Genomic DNA, 17,232 nt, shown 5'->3' with positions numbered 1-17,232 from the left:
GGAAGGTGTCCTGCCCTCAGCAAATCAAAAGAGCAGAGGCCTGGGCCAGCCTTTGGTCCATGGGAACAAACTGTCCCATTGTTTGGAAAGGTGGAGGAACTCCTCCTCCCTCTGACCCTACTTTCCACTGAGGCAGTTTCAGACCCCTGTCCCCATCCTGTACTCCTAGCCTGTCCACCTCTTGTGGTGATGTGGGCCTCCATCAACAAGGATCATGCAGGAAGGGATTGAGAAGAGGCTGCTCTGCATGAACAGAAGGACAGACGTTGGCTCTCAGCACTACTCAGCACAGCTTTCCCAGCAGGACCTGGGGCTGGAGCCCTGCCCTGAGGAGGATGGGTCTCCATGAAGAAGGCAGGGGTTATGGTAGAGCTGGGTCCCTGGTGAGAGGAGAGATGAGGGGGGTGAAAGGGGAGTGAAATATGGGCTCTTAGGAGACCTTAAAAGTTGTCTTTGAGTGGCTAAGCTGGGGCTGAGTGACAGGGAAGAAGGGTTTCACACTGTCCTCTGTTTCCATAGGGACACTTAGGTCAGATGACATGGACAACTATTAGATTGGAAAGTCCTTTGGTGATGGATTGTTCTGAGGAGGTGCCATGGGACCTGCACAGTTGCCTCTGACTGTCCCTAGCACCCATCTTCTCAAGGAAAATACTCAGAAAATTGTACTGTTTACTTCTTCCATCTCTCTCTCTTACACACATATATAGAAATGTTGAGCAAATCAGCTGTGATGGGCATGTGGGCTTTAATATTTCATACCATGAATTATGCTGACTTGGAAACCTGGAATCCATCTCATTTTATTCTAAAATTTTTAAGTGTCCCATGAATTCTGTGTGTGGTCACTTCCCTTCCTGTGGCTCATTTTCTCAAGCAGGTCAAAAAATATGTGACTGTCTATTACTTACCAAGACACACATCTTACATTTTTGGGGTTATCTAAAATATTCCATTAGAAATAATTATACACATATGTAGATATCATATAATACATAACGATTCACCACCCATTCACCACAGCAGAAATGCACTGGGGTCCTATGGTGATATGGTTTTCTTAATTTCTCAGTGAAGAGGCACCTTTCACAATCACAAAGAGAAAGAGAGATGGCTCATGAGTCCATACAGAGAGGACACTGAGTATGGAGACTTATCTGTACCCAGAAAAGAAGTGAATGATATATGTAATGATGAGAAGCATTTATATAGAGTCATAATCCTATTGTTATATAAACAGAACTTACTAAATTTAATTTCAAATAATGTTCTTTTATATTATGTTGACAGATAATTATGTAAAGTGATTTTTAAAGATTTACTGAGGACTGACAAATATAAATAAATACAACCATGGTGTGCAGCATGATGATTTAATGTGGGCATACATGGTGGAATGGTTGATAGTCAGGATCGTTATCATTGCATCACCTCACAGAGTTCTCTTTGTTCTCTACTCCCTCAGCATACTGTAGGCAGACAAGTCATTCCTATTAATTACAGTCACCATATTTTACATAAGATTCCATAGCTTTTGCATCTTTTCACTGATATTTTGTAGCCTTGGCTCCTTTTGATTTAACCCAGAACAAATTATGAATTGTTTGCTCTAGAAAAGTAAAGTGGTTCAGGAGTGGTAGAAATGGATGAGTAAGGCATGTCAAGTCAAAAATGCACCTGTGTTTATTCTCCACAAGCCAGCTTTCTTCCTCTTCATCCTGAAATTTTCCCTCTAAACTACAGTTGAAGGGCAGGTTGTTTTCCTACAAATAACTTGTTTTGAAAAACAGAGAAGAGCAATTATGACACAGGGATTCCTTCTTGAAACAAATATTTAATCTTTATTGCCACACTTCTAGATGTAGAAGTACACTTAAATAGACAGGAGTAGATAGAGGCCATGGTGTGGGGCATGTGATCACTCAGAACATTGATGATGACAAGGTGGGAGTCAAGCTAGATCTCACCAGGCTGGGGAAATCCCACCTTTGATAGTTCTTCTGGGTCCTTACTGGGATTGGCTGTAGGATAGTCACACCCATGAGACCTAATTCACCCCCTTCCTTGAAGCAGGCTCAACATTTTCTCCGTGATGTTGGAGCTTCCCCTCACCCTCTTAAATTATGTGAAGTGGTTATAAGGCCTCAGGCCCACAAACCCAACCCCCCCACACACCTGTGTCTGGCCCCCCTCGCCGTGAAACCCCAAATGAAGGTTCAGAAACCCTGTGAGTATGCAATGCCAATTCTTTGCCTGCCATTCTTCCAGGGCCTGTGTCCCCCAAAAGTGTCTCACAGTGACTGCCTTTTCCCTGGGCCACCATACTCTTGGAAGGCGGTCAGCACAGGGGAGGAAGGGTGCTCTGCCCTGACCCCACAAAGAGCACAGTCCATGCCCTAGAGGGTCTGTCAATTTGCTGGAATGTTCTAGGCACTCCTGACCCAGAGAGATGCTTTCATAGGAATAATTATTTTTCTTTTTTTTTGATAATTAAAAAAAGAAAAGACTCCAGAGGTTCTGGTTTCATTAAATATGAATCACAAAGCATAGTCTTGGTGCCATCATAAGTTTTCTTCTAGTTTTTTTTTTTTTTTTTTCCCCCTCAGTTTTCCTGAGACATCAGAACATGAAATGGGAGATCAAGAGGAGAGCCACTCTGTGTCAGAAGCTACTTCTGGATGTAGCTAGGATTAGAGGACAAACATTCAACCTAGTAAACTGAAATTTTTGGTTGTTTTTATTCACCCACACACAAGTCCAAAAGCATCCCATCTGAAGAAGCAGGTTCTTGGAGGAATCCTAGGAAATGAAGGCTTTCATTAAGGAGAAACTGGGTTGGATAAGGAAGTATCAGTAAGAAAAAGGATTGTTTCTGGTAAGGACAACTTCTTTCAGGGGAAGGACAGGTAGTCTCTTCAGACAGATTTGTATCACTAGTGCTGAACAGGAAATTCCTGATGGATTGGTTGAAAACTCCTCTCCTGGAGAGACTGGAAGTATAGGTAGGTTAGGTCTGAAATTTTTGTAGAACTTAATATAAGGGACTCCATTTGGGGCCTGTTGTTTTTCTTAACACTAATATATATCCAAAGTTATTTTAAAATGGGAAAGTATCCAGAGCAGACAGAGGTTTTTGTCCAACTTCCTCATCTACCCGTATCACTGTGTCCATCACTAACATCAAATGACTGACAGTAATAATCAGCCTCATCCTCTGCCTGGAGCCCAGAGATGAGCAGAATCCCTTCACTGGCTGAGGCATCTTTGGATCCAGAGAAGCGGCTCGGGACCCCGGAGCCCTGGTGCTTGTTTGAGTCTGTTACATAGGTAAGGAGGTAACGAGGAGGGCTCCCTGGCTTCTGCTGGTACCAGAATATGGGGTAAATATCAACACTGATGTCACTGCTCAGGGTGCAGGTGAGTCTGGCTGTTGTTTCCAGAGATGCAGAGAGGAAGGGAGGCTGGGTCACCAAAAGCTGGGAGATGGAACCTGTAAGCACAGACACACATGAGTGATGGGGCAGAAGCCAAGGTGAATCCCCTCAAATCTCTGAGCAGAGGGGCTGGAAGAGGCTGGGCACTGAGAACTGGTCCCCAAGGCCTGTTCTTACCTGTGCAGTGAGACAGGAACATGAGGAGAACAAGAGTCCAGGCCATAGTAACACAGACTCTGGTCCCCACAGTGCACTGGGCTGCCCCAAGCTTCCTTTTATCTTCTACCATCTGCCACAGAAGGGGCTGTCCATGCAAATGGGGTCCATCCAGTGACTTCCCAGCCCTTCTCTGAGCCCTGGTGCTGGAGCTCAGCTCACACCACACACTGAAGAGAAAGGCTGTTGGCTTTATCCCCTGGGGAGAGCCCTGGGAGGAAGCACCTGCTGAGCCCACCCACAGGTCCCTGCTATGGGGATTCTACCAGGCCAGAGAGGACACAGAGACTGAGTCCTCATCTGGGAGCACAAGGCCCACTCCCCTTTCTTTTCTTTTCTTTTTAAATTTTTATTTCTTTTCAGGGTAACATTATTCATTGTTTTTGCACAGCACCCAGTGCTCCATGCAATCCTTGCCCTCTCTAATACCCACCACCTGGTACCCCGACCTCCCTCCCCCCGCCCCTTCAAAACCCTCAGATGTTTTTCAGAATCCATAGTCTCTCATGGTTCACCTCCCCTTCCAATTTCCCCCAACTCCCTTCTCCTCTCTAACTCCCCATGTCCTCCATGCTGTTTGTTATGCTCCACAAATAAGTGAAACCATATGATAATTTACTCTCTCTGCTTGACTTATTTCACTCAGCATCATCTCTTCCAGTGAGTGAATGGTTCTCAGAGCTGCCATGTGGGAATAGCAGGGCAGTCCCACAGCGCCCTCTGCTGGTCACAGGGTGCACACCTCACCAAGGACCAAACCCTTGAGAGCCCACATGGTTTCTCTAATTTATCAGGTCCCTGTCTATTTACAAGCAGTTTGATTAATTGACAGTGTGATTTTATAGTGGCTCCCATGATTACTGTTCTGTTTTTCATTCTCAGAAGGAGTCCTGGTTTATGTGAGATGCAAAAATTCACCTAAATTACAATGTAAGTCACCCCAGAGAAGATACTGCAAGCATCATATCCCTCCATTGGGATGCAATTTAGAGTACTAACATACATTTCGAGTGTTCTACAGCTGTGTTCATTAAAGCAATGGATTCCAACTCCTCTTCCATAAATGAACTTGTATTTTAATCTTTTTTCTTCAGATGATGTAATTGTCTATTTCACAAAGTAAAGGAATAAGATTAATTTATCTTGATGAAGTCCAATTTATGTCTTTTTTGCTTTATGGGTTGTGATTTTGGTATCTTGTCTAAACATGTTTACACAAACCCTAGATCTTGAAGATTTTCTTCTGTTCTCTTCTAAAGCTTATAGCTTTATGTTTTACAGTTAAGCCTGGGACACTTTCAATGATTTTTTTAAATAAGGTGAGAGGTTTAGGGGATATTAATAACCCCCCATAGTTATCCAGTTGTTCTGTGGTCATTTTTCCAAATGCCTATCCTTCCTGTAAAAGATTTTTTGCAGCTTTTTCAAAATTATCTTCATATAATGGGTGGCTCAGTGGGTAAGCAACCAACTCTTGATTTCTAATCATTGGGAGCTGCTGAAACAAGCAGATCTCTACATTTCTGAAAGGCTTCACCCCAGAATAATAACCAAAGTATTTAAAGTTACGTAGGAAAAAGCATTTCCGTTTTTTTATTAATTTATTTATGTTCAGCATAACAGTATTCATTATTTTTTCACCACACCCAGTGCTCCATGCAATCGGTGCCCTCTATAATACCCACCACCTGGTACCCCGACCTCCAAACCCCCGCATTTCAGTTTTTGGAACACGTCAAAGTAAGCAAAGAAATGCACAAAGAAACACTCATAGATGTGGCCAGAATATACTAAAGTAAATGCTAAACTTACTGATATCTTAACAGAAACTGTAGTCCTCTTTTTTTCAACCAAGGAGTATGGTAACTGACATGAAAAAAAAGAGTAGAAGGTGCATATACCTCCTCACATGCATTATGTCATGAGAATATGAAAAAAAAAACAGAAATGAATTTTCTGTTTTACAAGAACACAGAAGGGAAAGAAAAACTCATAAAAGCTGAAGGAAAATTTATTGAAAATGGAGTTCAAAAAATAGTTAAACCGGTAACGAAAGTCCGTGGTGATTCAGATAAAAGATTTGTTGTTTTTAATCACAAGGGAAATGACCCCTTGTCCTCAGATGCTCTTGTAAAAGAAGGAGCAGTAACTCTTCATAGAGCTAAAAGGAGAAATATGGAAAGGCTGACTCTTGTTTATAGTGGAGTAGTTTTCATTTCTTTAATGACCTAAATCTTTATTGTTTGGACTGGTATAGGAGTTGTGTATGCAGTCCTGTGTATGCAGGACTTGTATATGAATGCACATTGGGAGAAGAGAAACCCACCTTTATTGAGAAATACAACAATCCCAGCTCTGTTGCATTATTGGTCAAAGGACCAAATAAGCACACACTCCGATTAAAGCTGTGGTGAGAGATGGACTATAGGCTGTTAAGGATGCTACTGGTGATGGTTCTGTAGTTCCAGGTGCTGGGGCAGTGAAGGTGGCAGTGGCAGAAGCCTTGGCTAAATATAAGCCCAGTGTTAAGGGCTGGACCCAACTTGGAGTTCAAGCTCATGAGTCCCAAGGTTCTTGCCCAGAACTCTGGTTTTGATCTTCAGGAAATACACTAAAGTTCAAGTAGAATCAGGTCAGCTTCTGGGTATGGACTTGAGCCAAGGTGAGCAATGGAAGCAGTGGAAGGTAACTACTGTGGAAAGAAATAGGTTCTTCATTCCCACACTGTGCTTGCCACCAACAGTCTCCTTTCTGATGAGATCGTGTGAGCTGGAATGTCTTCTCCAGAAAGTTGGAGCTTCCCTTGTGTCATCTGGATCACAAAGACTCTGCAGAGTGATCCTAAGAATTGAGCTGTGAAAATTTTGTCCAAACCTCAAACGATTTTCAAAAGAATTTGCTTCTTCCATGTGAGAAAAAAAGGGACACTGACCCTTAAATTCTTAAGTCCTGAAATTATAATTATAGTACTCTTTTTTATTGTATTACAGAGTACACACATTAAGCAGGTAATTTTTACCTAATAGACAGGATGTTTCACTTAAGCTTCAGTGATATAAAAGTATTGTATATACTATCCTATTTACTATCCACTACCTGCTATCTACTGTAGTATATCCTATATACTATCTACCTTTCAATGTTCCTTGAAAAATGTTCCTTGGAAAACACACCTCCATGTGTGTTAGCTGTAGGTATCATATACCTTTCTTTACCAAACTGAAGATGTGCCCCTCTCTTCCTCATTCTCTGAGAATTTTGATCATGTTCATTCATTCGTTCATTCATTCTCATTTATTATCATGAATAGGTTTTTGAATTATGTCAAATGCTTTTCATATATTTTTTGCTGAAATCATGGGATTTTTCCCTTTTAACCTGGTAAAACAGCAAGTTATACTGATTGATTTCTGAATAGTAAATTGGTGTTGCATCTCTGCAATAAACCACTATTGGTCATTACATATACTTCTTGTTATATGTGTATATACTGTATTATGTATTCTAATATTTTTGTAAGAATATATGTGAATCTGCTTGTTTGTTTTGTGCCAGAATCTGCTGACAACAACCATGACTGAAAATTTTAGGAAGTCATTATTATAGCCAAATTCACCATTTTGATCCACAAGCAAGGAATATCTATTCATTTGTTCAAGTTCATTTCATTTCTCTTAAGATGTTTTCTCCATGCACAAGTCTTTCAATATTTCTCAAATTTGACCTGAAGAATTTAAGAATTAAGAGTGTGTGTGGCTCAGTGAGTTAAGCCTCTGCCTTTGGCTCAGGTCATGGTCTCAGGGTCATGGGATCAAGAAGACCCACATAGGACTCTCTGATCAGCAGGGAGCCTGCTTCCCCCTCTCTCTGCCTGCCTCTCCGCCTATTTGTGATGTCTCTCTCTCTCTGTCTCTCCAATAAATTTATATAAGTATGCATGGTATTGTTTTCATTTTTAAATGTTGATGGTTTGTTACTTCTCCATAATTACGTATTTATTTCTACATGCTGGTTATGTTACCTCAAGCCTGGGTTGAAACACTCAGACCAGAAGCACTGGTGAGCCCCCACTAGACCCAGAGCTGGAATCAACACCTTTTAGACTCTGATATACCCACTGAATAATTTTTATCAATAAACAAGCTCATTTTATATTTGAGAATATGAACACAGTGATAATAGGTTATAGATCTTAAAATTTAACAGAGGAAAGGGATATGACTTTGTCAAATAATCTTTTCCCAAGAAAAATAAGGGTCTGATGAAGATATGACAACAGAAGTCACCCCCTGAGCCACCTGAGGGGGGATGTCACCAAGCCCAGGGAATGGAGGGAGAGTCTGTCTCACTTCCTATAGATATGGAGTATTGTGTATCACTATCTTGGCATATACCTTGACAGTAATAGACACCTCCCTCTTGTGCTGGAATCCAGAGATATCAGAACTCCTGCATGAGTGAAAGCATCTTTTGATCCAGAAAAGTGGCCTGAACTTGATGGATACCGCTTTACCTGAATGGTGCTGCTGAGATCCTGGGAAATCCGATGTGCTGTCAGCAGAAGGTAAGATTTCTTAGCCTGTTAGCCTCCCAGAACATCTGTCTAAGGAATCCAATGGAGCGAGAGTGGTGAGAATCATTTTTCCTGTCTCTACATTTAGACTAGCAGAAAGAAATATTGTGGAACTAGTTCCTTGGACTTAGGGACTCTTGGTAAAAATGTGGTAGAGCACTCTGGTTATTGATCCATTTCTTTCTAGAGATGGTCTTTATTTTCCTTTGTGTCTTCACTGTTGCATGTCCTAAAAAAGAATTAACGCAGGGCAGATTGCAAGTGTAGGCTTTAGAAGCCTGCTGTTGGGGTTGGCCCTACAGACTGGTGAGTCCACAGTTCCCACCAGAAGTGCATCTATTTGGACAAACTCCAAACAGATGCACAGGTTGTTGGTACAGGGCATCCTTGAGGCCAGAGCCACAAAATTGGTGGCATAGGTCAAGCACTTAATACTGATAGAGTGCTCACCTCAACAAAACTCAACTCATAAGTTAAGTTGGTCAGGGCACATGTTAGATTGAGACTAGATCATCTGCCAACATCATGAGAACTTCTGTACAATGAAGTGCAGTCCCCAAACCTGGGGAAAACCCCTCCTATTCATTGGTGTGGTTGCAAGAGACACAAGGCTTAGCCAGGGGGGAAAAATAGTGGGGATTTTTCTTTCTCTTTTTCCAAGTCCTAAATGCTTAGTTTTTTGACCAATGAAAACATTCTTTCTGGTGTCTGCCATCTGAAAGCTGTACTTAAAGGGATGCACCTTTGTGGCCAAATAAACTAGAAATCTTTGTGATGCCAGCTGTCAGGGTAGTTTGTCATAAGATCTTGCAGCTCATCAGAAGCATTAATTATCTCAGCACTCACTCCTTGTTAGTCCTGGAAAGTTCCATTCCTATACTGCCTTCCCAGTATCCCAGATTAGAAGGTTTGCGATATGGGAAACAAAGTCAAAAGAAAAAAAATAAATTTCCTTAATACTGACAGATCACTGACAAGTCCTTGAAATAGGTAGACTGGCCTTCCATTGGGAGATCAGCTGCCTTGATGTTGATACTTTGCTAAGGGCAAGAGACAATCTTAGCCCAACACCCAGGATCCTGTGAGTCTACTTTAAACATATATAAATTCCTTTGGATATTTCCTTTATCTCTAACCCCCCTGTCAAAAATATATATTTTCTAATATATATACTTATAAATATATATGTTAACAATCATCCTCCAAGCGTATGACCCACTGATATACACCTGAAGTGTCTCATGACTAAGCTTTTACTAAACAGTAATAAATGACCTTTTCCTAACAATAGAAAGCCCTTTCAAGGTCCTGGAAAACTTGTTTCTAAAGTACCTTGGAGACTTGTGCTATTTTTTATTTGTTTGACTTGTGCTATTCTTAACTCCCTTCCAATCTGAAAGTTTATAATGGACTAATCCTCACAACCCCAGTGTAACTCTTCCTGCCCACAGGTCCTACCCCCCCTGTTTTAAGAAAGCCACCTTTTTGCACCAAAGACATCTCAAGAATTCTTTCTTGACCATTGATTCCAAATCCCAACATCAATTCCTACATTGTGACTGGAGGTGTCCACGATTTTGTGGAAGAGTGGAGACACTGTTTTCACTACACCATCCCTAGCACCTCTGCAATGGAGGCCTTTGTTTTCTTAGACTAATGAGGGAGTCAACTGTGAGATATCGGGGCCACATCATCTATTCCCTTTCTGTAATGCGGTGAACAAAGGCAAAAGAAAAAAAAATCCTTACAACTTGTAGCCCACTGACAAGTACTTGGGATAAGCAGAGTAAGCTTTCTCCAGGATCCCAACTGTCTTGATGTTAATACTTTGCTAAAGGCAAAGGACAACCTTAGCTTGACATTAGCCAAACCTCTAGGATCCTGTAAGTATTCTTTAACATAGAAAATCCCTTTGGAAACTCCCTTTATTTCAATCTCTCGAAGATGCATGTTAGCAATCATTATCCAAGCATGTGGCCTACTGATACACGTCTGAAAGATCTTATGACCAGGGTTTCACTAGACAGTAACAACTTACCTCTTCTTAACAGCAACTAGCCCTTTAAGGCCCTGGAAACCTTTTTACAAATTCCTTAGAGACTTAACTTTATCCTTATCACCTCCCCAACTGGAAAGTATATAATCAGTCACCCCTCAGAAGCCCAGGGCAACTTTATGCCCACAGGTCCTGACCCTGTGCTTTTATAAAACCACATTTTTTTTTGCACCAAATATGTCTCAAGAATTCTCTCTTGCCCATTTGATTCCAGACCCCAATATTGCATGTCATCAGATACATTCATGTTATCTCTATTGCAAAATTTTTCAAAGAAAGAGAAACCTTGGAACAATGGCCAACTTTGCCTAATGCCTTATGGCTCATGATGATCTGTGGGCAACCTGAACATAAGGGTGAGAACAACCATTGGTTGTTGAGATATAATAGTTGAGAACAACCATTGTAAAATTAAAGAGTTCATAGGTAAACTTTTAAATAGCTCCAAAATCTTTGGTTACCTAAAATTTAAAGTTTTAATAAACCAAGTTGTGAGGAAAGTTACATTTGTCAATTATCTAGATCATTTCCAAAGAAGATAAAATAATGAAACATTACATACTGAATATAATTTATCTACTTTTGTCTTATAGAGAAACTAAATATATATCTGGATGTGTTAGTAAATATATTTTATGACTTATTAACAGATTGTACTATTAAAGGCATGTGTTTCTAGAAAAAATGAACTGTATTAATGAATGTATAATATAAAGAATCCAGGTGTAACAGTTCACAACTAGTGACTACTTAATTTCAACTAGAAATTCAGGTTGCTAACATTTAAGAATTCTAATAAATATTATTAAGACTATTGGAAATAACAAGGGAGATAACTTTGTAAGGAAAGTAAGACAAGTGTTTTGGTAAGAAAAAAATGAGAGAAATAAACATGCATTTTTGGTTAGGGGAAAGCTGGCTTTTATCTAAGTTGAGGCTGATTATTTAAAAAGTAAAAATAAAGGACAAAGTGTGAATGCAAAAGCAAGGTCTTACAAGATTTATGTAAAAGGAATCTTTGGAAAAGAACTTTATGTGTGGTCAGTACTTGGGAAGATGAGGGTCAATTTAAGTAAATAAAGGAGTTTTAATATTAAAAGTTACTAGTGCACAAATTTTCCTTTCTCTTTATTAAAAGGAAAAAAATTTCTCTTGAACTATTGGTCTGCTACTAATAAGAAACTATGAACAAAAGATTTTTCTTTTTCCAATTTTATCTGAAAAAAAAAAAAAGCAAACAAAACAATAAAATAAACCAAGATTCTGTTTTGCCAAAATAATTTCCTATGTTTATTGGGTCTTTGATGACTTTGTGGATGTGTTGGTGTTTAGAGCAAAAAATCAAAAAAATAATTCTCGAGATGTCTTCAGTGAAAAAAAAAAAAGTGGTTTTATTAAAGCATTAGGACAGGATCCATGAGCAGAAAGAGCTGCACTGGAGAAGGGGCAAGATGGTAGAGAAGTAGGAGACCCTATTTTAACTGGCCCCCTAAGGTGAGCTAAATATCTACCAGAACACTCTGAACACCCAGGAAATCAGCCTAAGATGAAACATTATTCACTTCTGGATCTTTATGGGGGCAGAAGACATCAGTGGAGAGGTAAAGCAGAATAGCAGAGTGGGAACGCTCAGACTAATATCAGAATAAACAGAAGGGGGAGGGAGCCTCCAGAAGCAAACCATTGGAAAGTAATACCCCATTATGAATGTGCCCTGTGTTTGAGGACCAGCATAAACTTGGAGTCTGGTTAAAAGCATTCAAAAAGAGCAAAATATCTTAAGGGACAACTGGTGTAATCAGGTGGCACAGGCATGGGACTAAGCCTATGGACCCAGGACAGCCACCACCAGTGTCCACCCATGCCAGAAAGAGTGGGGCAGAGCCTTCAGTCTGTGGTCCCTGAGCCCCCAGATTTCTGATACTTGCACCTTGGCTTCACTGGGCACACTCCTGCCCATGCCTGAGAGAGCTTGGTGTGGGCACCAGCCAGTACTCTCTAGGACTGCTGCCTTCTGCTACCAGCCAAGGGTCTTAACACTTCCAGCCCATGCCTGGGAGAACCCAGCGTGATCTCTGGTTGGGATCCCTCAGCAGCAGCCTTCCAATGAGCTCCATGACCATAGGATCTGATCACACCCAGTGTGGGCCTGGACTCCAGACAGCAGTCCTGCCAAGGGCAGCCACAGGAAGAGGTCTCCTTGGATCAATAAATCAAGGATTTAGTGGCACAGGGGTGCAGAGATAAGCAGGTGCCTGGGTGACCACAGAGGCCGTGACTGTGGGTGTGCACCACCTGTGGGAGGTTGCGCTGTTCAGTGGAGTTTGCAGAGAGGGAGTCTATGAGTTCTGGACCACTCAGAGAGGAGCAGACTGAAGCTTCTCTCTGAGGTGGAGGTCTGGGTGCAGTATGCTTTCCACTAAACCTCTGAAAATCTGCAAAAAGCCACCAAAGAACAAAATCCTCTGGAGAACAAAAGCCCGGAAAACTTGTTTTCACAACCCAGCTGCTTGATAGGGGGTAGGACAATTCAACCCAAGCAAGACTGACTGAAAAACAGTGTGGGAGGCCCCTCCCCCAAAAAGCAAGCCAAAAGAACAAAAACAACTGCCAAAATGTCCCAATAAAACTGTAAAACCCCAACATCAGGAGAAACAATATACTAAGCTCACAGTGCTGCCATAAAACCTGTATATTTCATAGATATATTTTTTAAAAATTTGTTCTCATGATTCTTGTTCTTTTAATTTTTTAACCTACTTACCATTACAACTAGAGGTTCAATACAACATATTCCACAGTAACCTTTTAGCATGAACTTTTTTACATACATATATCTGTGTTTTTCTTTTTCTTTTCTTTTTTAATTTTTAATATACATATAAATATAAGCTTCAAGATAATCCTCTTTCCCTATTCAATACTACCCCTATGTATAAACCAGTTTTATTTATTTTTAAAAGATTTTATTTATTTATTTGACATACAGGGATCACAAGTAGGCAGAGAAAGCAGGCAGAGAGGAAGAGGGGGAAGCAGGCTCTCTGCTGAGCAGATAGCTCAATACAGGGCTCGGTCCCAGAACCCTGGCATCATGACATAAGCTGAAGGCAGAGGCTTAACCCACTGAGCCACCCAGGCACCCTTATAAGCCTGTTTTAATGGGCTTTTATCTCTGGAAAATTGAATCCTTTAACAATGATACCAAGATACACCCAGGAAGAATCAAAATAATCTTCCTCACCCACATCAAGAATTTATAACCACCCTCCCATCTTATTTCTGTGTATTTGTTTTTGTTCTGGTATTATATAAATCTTATTCTTCGGGTTCATTTTGGCTGGGTTCTTCTTTTTTTTTTTTTCCTTGTCATTTACTGTTGTTGGTCTTCTTGTTTATCTGTTTTTGTTTATATGTCTTATTAGTCTTACTTTTTGGGCTCATTCTGACTGGTTTCTCTTTTCTCTCTCTCTTTTTCTTTTTCTTTCTTTTTGGTGGTGACTTATGATTGCTCCAAAACTTTCCAGAGTGCACCTTGCCTGGATCATGGTTGACGTATTGAGCTATACATCCCCACAAAAACCTCTCACCAAAATATCTAGGAACACCCAACAGAGGAAAAATTCAGATACTGCGCCCTCTCCATCAGAACTATTGGATATGGACATAAACAGTATGTAAGAAAGGGAATTCAGGGCAACAGCTAGCCAGAGAATGACTAGGTTGGAGAAAAGCATGAAGGACAACAAAGAATCTCTAAGGGAAGGAGAGCTGCTGACCTGACAGAAGTTTAAAATGCTACCAATGAGATCCAATCTAATCTAAATACTCTAAAAGCTAGGGTAACCAAGGCAGAACATAGAATTAGTGATCTAGAGAAGAAACTGATAAAGACAAAGGATCATGAGGAGGCCTAGTCAAAAAGCTTAAAAGCCATGGAAACAGAATTAGGGAAATAAATAAATCCATGAAACATTCCAGCATCAGAAATATTGGGATCCCTGAGCAGGTGGAGAAAGAGAGGACTAGAATATATAGTTGAACAAATTCTGGATGAAAATTTCCCTACCCTGGGGAATGGAACAAGCGTTTGTGTGCTAGAGGCAGAAAGTTCACCCACCAAGATCAGTGAATCTAGAAAGACCTCAAGACACTTGACTGTGAAATTCATCAATCATAATTTTAGACAAGAGGTCCTAAGGGCATCTAGGGGAAAGAGATTCCTTATGTACAGAGGAAGGACAATGAGACTAACATCAGACCTGTCCACAGAAACCTGGCAAGCCAGAAAGTGTTGGCAAGACATATTCAGGGTACTAAATGAGAAGAACATTCAGGCAAGAATACTTTATCCAGCAAGGTGGACATTCAAAATGGATGGAAATATAAAGATTGGGAAGGCTTAAAAGAGGATGTGACCAGGCTGGCCCAATTTCCCAGCCTGGTGGTGGGTATTGTGGAGGGCACGTATTGCATGGAGCACTGGGTGTGGTGCATAAACAATGAATTCTAGTACACTGAAAAGTAGTTAAAAAAATAAAAATAAATTTAAAAAAAGAGTATTTAATCACCAACCCAACACTACAAGAAATACTAAGGGAGATTCTATAAAAGAAGAAAGAATCCAAGAGTGACATAGTACAGAGACAATACTAGAAACTAGGACCTCACAGGTAACATGATGTCAATAAAAACGTATCATTCAATAATGACTCTCAATGTGAAAGGCCAAATGCTCCCATAAAATGGCACAGGATCCATCCATATGATGGCCACAAGAGACACATTTGGAACTTAAAGATACAATAAGAAAGAAAGTGAAGATGGAGAACCATATTTCATGCCAATGGGCCTCAAAGGAAAACTGGGGTAGTGATTCTCATATCAGATAAATTAGATTTAAACTAAAGACTGTAGTCAGAGATACAGAAGGACACTACATCATTCTTAAAGAGTCTATCCACCAGGAAGATCTTACAATTGTAAATATTTATGTTCCCAACATGGGAGCAGCCAACTACATAAGCCAACTATTAATTAAAACCAAGAGTCGGGACGCCTGGGTGGCTCAGTTTGTTAAGCGGCTGCCTTTGGCTCAGGTCATGATCCTAGCATCCCGGGATTGAGTCCCGTATCGGGCTCCTTGTTCCATAGGGATCCTGCTTCTCCATCTGCCACTTTGTCTGCCTGTGTTCTCACACTGTCTCTCTCTCTCTGACAAAAAAATAAATAAAATCTAAAAAAAAAAAAACAAAAAACCCAAAACCCCAAAAAAACCCAAGAGTCATATTGTTATGAATGTGTTAATAGTATGGGATCTTAACACACAACTCTCAGTAATGGACAGATAATGCAAGTAGAAAACCAAGAAAGAAACAAAAGGTTTGAATGACACATTGGAAGAGATGGACCTCATAGATATATTCAGGACATCCCACCTTAAAACTCATTCTTCTCAAGTGCACATGGAACTTTCTCCAGAATAGACCACAAATCAGGGTTCAACTGATACCAAAAGATTGAGATTATTCCCTGAGATTATCAGACCATAATGCATTGGAACTGGACTCAACCACAAGCAAAAGTTTAGAAGGAATTAAAACACTTGGACACTAAACACCACCTTGCTTATGAATGTTTGGATTAGTCTACAGCCATACCACCCTGGACGCGTCTGATCTCATCTGATCTCGGAAGCTAAGGAGGGTAGGATGGTTAGTACTTGGATGGAAGAATGTTTAGATCAATCAGGAAATCAAACAAGAAGTTAACTATTCATGGAAACCAATGAGAATAAAGACACTTTGGTCCAAAACTTATGTGATACAGCAAAGGTGGTCCTAAGGGGGAAATACATAGTCATCCAAGCCTCAATCAAAAAATTTGAAAAATAATGAATACACAAGCTGTCTTTACACCTTAAACTTGAAAATCAACTACAGATTAAGCCAGCCCTACACACAAGAAGGGAAATAAACATTAGAGCAGAGATCAATCAGAAACTAGAGATGCAGTAGAACACATCAATGAAACTAGAAATTGGTTCTTTGAAAGAATCAATAAGATCAATAAAACACTGGTCAAACTAATCCAAAAAGAAAAGAGAGAAGACCCAAATTAATAAAATTATGAATGAAAAGGGAGAGATCACAACTAACACCAAGGAAATAGAAACAATCAACAGAAATTATTATCAACAGTTACATGTGTGGGAGGCCATGGTAAGGCTTGAGATAAGGACCAAACCAGGCCCTGACTTGTGCCTCCTTTAAAGGCTGAATAGCCGAAAAAAAGGCTTAGGTTGATAAAGTCGAGTAGCACTGAGAAAGGGTCTGTGCTATGTGTTGTGCGCTCGCCTACGTTACTTCCCACACGTTTGCTAGTCAGATAGAAATGATTTGGTTGGGGTCATAAGTTCGTGGCTCGTCCTTGCTGCCCTAATACAGCCCATAAATTACTTTCAGGTGTGTTGTATCAATACAGAACAATTTTACTGGCACCTGCCATTGGCATCACGAGGTCTGCTTATAGTTAAGTGTGAAACTTATTATGGGAACTTGTGGTTGTTTAACTAGACACAGATGTATTGCTTCTCCTGTTGTAATATCACTATACATATGGCCTTATTGCTTTGAATAAACGTAGCACTGTTGAACATCCTCCTCAGTGCTCCTCCAGCCCCCATCTCTCCACTTCTCGAGTTCTTTCCTTTATCCTCTTACCCTCACATTCCTGGTCAATTTGTCACGCTGGCTGCAACATATATGCAAATAAGTTAAGCAACCTAGAAGAAATGGATACCTTTCTGGAAACATATAGACTTCCAAGACTGAATCAGGAAGCAATTGACAGCCTGAGTAGACCAATAACTAGTAAAAAGATTGAAGCAGTGATCAAATACTTCCAAAAAAAAAAAAAAAAAAAAAAAAAAAAAAAAAAAAAAAAAAAAAAAA

The 17,232-nt window shown here is 40.3% G+C and overlaps 1 pseudogene and 2 gene segments (V, D, J or C); 1 reads left to right on the top strand and 2 right to left on the bottom strand.

Annotated features, from left to right (window-relative positions):
- LOC132023362 (probable non-functional immunoglobulin lambda variable 11-55) overlaps window positions 1–17,232 on the bottom strand; it is a 1,024,259-nt gene that overhangs the window by 897,258 nt on the left and 109,769 nt on the right.
- On the bottom strand, window positions 3,022–3,801 carry LOC132023854 (probable non-functional immunoglobulin lambda variable 5-48). The segment is given in 2 exon segments: window positions 3,022–3,490; window positions 3,612–3,801. Coding segments are annotated over 2 exon segments (456 nt in total).
- On the top strand, window positions 5,149–6,502 carry LOC132023719 (T-complex protein 1 subunit zeta-like; annotated as a pseudogene).

The sequence above is a fragment of the Mustela nigripes genome, chromosome 8 (assembly GCF_022355385.1).
Source record: "Mustela nigripes isolate SB6536 chromosome 8, MUSNIG.SB6536, whole genome shotgun sequence".
In the NCBI taxonomy this organism is placed as follows: Eukaryota; Metazoa; Chordata; class Mammalia; order Carnivora; family Mustelidae; genus Mustela; species Mustela nigripes.
The sequence above is the reverse complement of the archived record's forward strand: the minus strand, read 5'-3'. Positions and strand labels throughout refer to the sequence as shown.